The following is a 5092-nucleotide window of genomic DNA, read 5'->3' as shown; positions in this document are numbered from 1 at the left end:
ATGCCATGATCTTAGTTTTCTGAATCTTGAATTTTAAGCCTACTTTTTCACTCTCCTCTTTCACATTCATCAAGATGCTCTTTAGTTTTTCTTCACTTTCTGCCATAAGGGTAGTGTCATCTGCATATCTGAGGTTATTGATATTTCTCCTGGCAATCTTGATTCCAGCTTGTGCTTCATCCAGCCCAGTGTTTCTCATGATGTACTCTTCATATAAGTTAAATAAGCAGGGTGACAATATACAGCCTTGACGTACTCCTTTTCCTAATGGGAACCAATCTGTTGTTCCATGTCCAGTTCTAACCGTTGCTTCCTGACATGCATACAGGTTTCTCAAGAGGCAGGTCAGGTGGTCTGGTATTCCCATCCCTCTTAGAATTTTCCACAGTTTATTGTGATCCACACAGTCAAAGACTTTGGCATAGTCAATAAAGCAGAAGTAGATGTTTTTCTGGCACTCTTGCTTTTTTCGATGATCAAGCAGATGTTGGCAATTTGATCTCTGGTTCTCTGCCTTTTCTGAATCCAGCTTGAATATCTGGAAATTCACAGTTCATGTATTGCTGAAGCCTAGCTTGGAGAATGTTGAGCATTACTTTGCTAGTGTGTGAGATGAGTGCAATTGTGCAGTAGTTTGAGCATTCTTTGGCACTGCCTTTCTTTGGGATTGGAATGAAAACTGACGTTTTCCAGTCCTGTGGCCACTGCTGAGTTTTCCAAATTTGCTGGCATATTGAGTGCAGCACTTTCACAGCATCATCTTTCAGGATTTGAAATAGCTCATCTGAAATTCCATCACTTCCACTAGCATTGTTCGTAGTGATGCTTCCTAAGGCCCACTTGACTTCACATTCCAGGATGTCTGGCTCCAGGTGAGTGATCACACCATCGTGATTATCTGGGTCGTGAAGCTCTTTTTTGTTCTTCTGTGTATTCTTGCCACCTCTTCTTCATATCTTCTACTTCTGTTAGGTCCATAGCATTTCTGTCCTTTATTGAGCCCATCTTTGCATGAAATATTTCCTTAGTATCTCTAATTATCTTGAAGAGCTCTCTAGTTTTCCCATTCTATTATTTTCCTCTATTCCTTTGCACTGATCACTGAGGAAGGCTTTCTTATCTCATCTTGCTATTCTTTGGAACTCTGCATTCAAATGGGTATATCTTTCCTTTTCTCCTTTGCTTTTTGGCTCTCTTCTTTTCACAGCTATTTGTAAGGCCTCAGACAGCCACTTTCCTTTTTTGCATTTGTTTTTCTTGGGGATGGTCTTGCTCCCTGTCTCCTGTACACTGTCATGAACCTCCATCCATAGTTCATCAGGCACTCTATCAGATCTAGTCCCTTAAATCTATTTCTCACTTCCACTGCATAATCATAAAGGATTTGATTTAGGTCATACCTGAATGGTCTAGTGGTTTTCCCTACTTTCTTCAATTTAAGTCTGAATTTGGCAATAAGGAGTTCATGATCTGAGCCACGGTCAGCTCCTGGTCTTGTTTTGCTGACTGTGTCAGTTCTGTAAAATATCAACTATTAGGAAGAAAGGAGGGGGCAAGGAGAAGGAAGATAGAAGCAAGCAAGCAGGCAAATAACAAGAACTTCTACCCCAGGAGATAATTTTGAAGAGGCTGAGATTATATTGCCACCAAGATCTCATCCCTCCAGAGAGCAATTCTTAAACTGCAGCTTGAGTTCAATCTTTTTTTCTTTTTCCCCCAGAGTTGAGGGGAGGGGGTTACAATCTAAAAACCAAGAATTTAACTTCTAAGACAAGCTTCTGTTTCACAACTATGTTTTGTGTATGCTGAGACAGGGAAGTCTTCTCATACAGCAGTCACCTAATTTGTGTGGGATCTGGGAAAAGTTCATTTAACTTCAAAGTTTAAAAGTGGTCTTTTTGAGAAATTCTACTTCGAGTTTTTATTTCCTTATCCAAACACACTGATGTATGTCACCTAAAGATGGTGCTTATAAACCAAAGGAAAAGACTTTCCCCCACCTTTTTAATATGCAGTCAACCGCTGACTTTTCGTGGCTCTTCCCCTCATCCAGCCCCGCTGACTCCTTTTCCACAACCAAGGCCCTTCCTATCAGGATTATTTTTGGAGTAGTATGTTCTTTAAAAAATTTTCCCAAGAAAAATTAGCACACCTTCCTCTTCACCTGGGGCCCTCCTAGTCTGCAAATGAGGAGACACCAGATGGGGAGGGCAGGAAATTCAAATCATTTTCCCCTCCTCGAATTGGGAGTGCCACACTTTCAACCCCTTCTAATGTCATCCCAGGAAAGTAAATGACCCAGGAAACTGGAACCCAGATGTCAGGAATGCAAGAAAAATGGAAACGGCTTTACATTGGCTTTTTCCATTACAATAATTATAATGAGAAACTAGAAAATCTCATTTCAACCATGTGCAGAGTTTGAGTTAACACCTTATAAAAGTGTCCGCGGTTTATTAAAGGAACGACAGGTGATTTTGCTTAAGTTTCCCCAAGAACAGGGAGAAAACTCCACTGACTTGCCTTGCCTGCAACCTACCCTGAAAAGGCAACCTGCATAACGATGCCCTGAGGATAGGGACTCTGAAATCCCCCAACCACTTCCTTACCCGGGAGGAAAATTCTAATCACCATCAAAAATTTTTAAAGAGGACTCGTGGAGAAGAGTGAGCATTCCCAAGCATCTGGATGCTTAGTCCATGGCAAACAGGAAGATGTGTCTTTGGGGGGATGTCTCTTTAATGCCAAGAGACCTTTCAAGTAGCTAGAGGTTCTGGCTCAAAAATTGCTCCAACTATTAACCCCACTAGAGTAGATGCTTAAATCTAATCAATAGAACAGAATTGCATTTACCCCGTGAGAAAACAGCCGTTACAGTCCTTCTTCGATAAAGTGGGTGGCTCTGAAAAGAGCCTTTGAATTAAATGCCTATGCAGGCACTCATTTGGAGCTGGTGTATTTAGTTACGGCCTTGGTACCCTCAGAAACAGCATGCTTGGCCAGCTCCCCGGGCAGCAGCAGGCGCACGGCCGTCTGGATCTCCCGGGATGTAATGGTCGAGCGCTTGTTGTAATGCGCCAGGCGTGACGCCTCGCCGGCGATGCGCTCGAAAATGTCGTTCACGAAGGAGTTCATGATACCCATGGCCTTAGATGAGATACCAGTATCTGGATGCACCTGCTTCAGAACCTTGTACACATAAATAGAGTAGCTCTCTTTACGACTACGCTTGCGTTTTTTGCCATCTTTCTTCTGTGCCTTAGTGATGGCTTTCTTAGAGCCTTTTTTAGGAGCCGAAGCAGATTTAGACGGCTCAGGCATTGTTTTGCCGTAGAAATGTTAGGGGGTAGTATCCACAAGAAAGATAAGTAGTGTGAGTTTAAAAAACCATTTATTTATAGTGCTTCAATGTAAATGAAGAATCGAGAATTCTCACTTTTGATTGGGTAAGATCAGTACAGTTTCCCTAAGGTCTGGAGGGAGTGGTTTATGCAAATAAGGGATACACATTTTCTCTTTTTATTGGATAGAAAAGCATCGTACTTTTGACCAATAGGAGACCTAACTGGCGCATCCCTGCGCTGTCTATTAAAAAGTTTTCTTTTTTTCCCCCTTGGTCGTCCAGCGTTTTTTTTTTTTTCTGCTCACAAGTTTTGCTGTTGAATTGTACAAGGTAACTATGTCTGGACGTGGTAAACAAGGAGGCAGAACTCGAGCTAAAGCCAAAACTCGGTCTTCCCGCGCTGGTTTACAATTTCTAGTAGGGCGAAGCGATAGGGCAACTATACAGCGGGTTGAGCCGGCGCTCCGGTGTTCTTGGCGGCGGTGCTGGAGTACCTGACGGCAGAGATCCTGGAGCTGGCGGGCAACGCGGCCCGGGACAACAAAAAGACCCGCATCATCCCGCGTCACCTGCAGTTGGTTATCCGCAACGACGAGGAGCTGAACAAGCTGCTGGGCAAAGTCACCATCGCCCAGGGCGGCGTCCTGCCCAACATCCAGGGGGTGCTGCTGCCCAATAAGACCGAGTCACCACAACTCGAAGGGGAAGTAAAGCCTAGACAAAAAAAGAAACTTTTTAATAAACTGCCTAAAGGCTGTTTTCAGAGCCATCCACATTTTCATTAAAAAAAGCTGGTAGGCGGCTTATGCTGCGTAGGTGGTTAATTATAAAGAGACAAGTGATATTAAAATAAAGACTCTAGAAATGTCCTCACAAGCATTATTTTAGTGCAAAGCTGGCGAAACCTTTGTAATCCACAAGGGCCTTTATAAAGAGAAAGGGAAACTAGAACAGTACTTAGTCTTGAGGGTAACAAAAAGCAAAGCAATTACTCTTGCCAAGATTAGTTTTCTCTTGCCTTTGCTTTCAAAATTTTAAAACAATTTTTTTTTTCCGATGAAAGTTTATCAGGTTCCAGTGTATATATGTCATCAATTCCACCTTTGCATGCATGTGATTTTTTAAATCATCCACCCAGGGACCCTGGCATGTAGTTTTACAGAAGATAAACTCCGAATTAGGGGAGATCTGATGACCAAAGTTAGAAAGTGGTAGTCCTGGTAGTTCGAGATTTACTTAAAGCTAACCCAACTGTGGGGGAGAAAGAACAATTGTACTCAATTTAGGATTGGCGCAGAAATACCACCTTGAGAACGTGTCAAGAATTAAGAATATCAGGTCCCACTTGTATACTGAATCAAAAGTTAACATGGTGCCTAAATGGCTCGTTATGTACGTTGAAGTTGGCAATAAGATGAAACAATTTAGAAAAATTCTTTCGGATCGCCTATATTTAAAAAAAAAAAGGCATAGAAAATAGGGGTAGAAGTAATTCATCCAATCAGATTCTTTCGTAAATAACCGGTCTCTCCCGGTCACTTTTTAGCCAATGGTTTTATCGCGCGGTACTTTTGAAAAATTCCGAGACCAATCAGAATGCTTCCAACTATATTTAAAGGCAACTACCTACGCTTGGAGCAGACCTTTGGTTTCTGATCACTCACTTGTGATGGCTCGTACTAAGCAGACTGCTCGGAAGTCCACCGGTGGCAAGGCGCCGCGCAAGCAGCTGGCCACTAAGGCGGCCCG

General features: G+C 42.7%; 2 protein-coding genes and 1 pseudogene across 2 annotated transcripts in view; 2 read left to right on the top strand and 1 right to left on the bottom strand.

Annotated features, from left to right (window-relative positions):
- The window catches only part of LOC104991099, a 63559-nt gene that overhangs the window by 21802 nt on the left and 36665 nt on the right, over positions 1 to 5092 (top strand). The gene's annotated exons all lie outside the window — the stretch shown is intronic.
- Positions 2915 to 3379, bottom strand: LOC104991095 (histone H2B type 1-B). The gene has a single exon (XM_010843442.1). The coding sequence runs from the start codon at positions 3319 to 3321 to the stop codon at positions 2941 to 2943; it is 381 nt and encodes a 126-aa protein (XP_010841744.1). The 5' UTR covers positions 3322 to 3379; the 3' UTR covers positions 2915 to 2940.
- Positions 3588 to 4055, top strand: LOC104991096 (annotated as a pseudogene).

The sequence above is a fragment of the Bison bison genome, unplaced genomic scaffold (assembly GCF_000754665.1).
Source record: "Bison bison bison isolate TAMUID 2011002044 unplaced genomic scaffold, Bison_UMD1.0 scf7180017864182, whole genome shotgun sequence".
Lineage (NCBI taxonomy): Eukaryota > Metazoa > Chordata > Mammalia > Artiodactyla > Bovidae > Bison > Bison bison.
The sequence above is the reverse complement of the archived record's forward strand: the minus strand, read 5'-3'. Positions and strand labels throughout refer to the sequence as shown.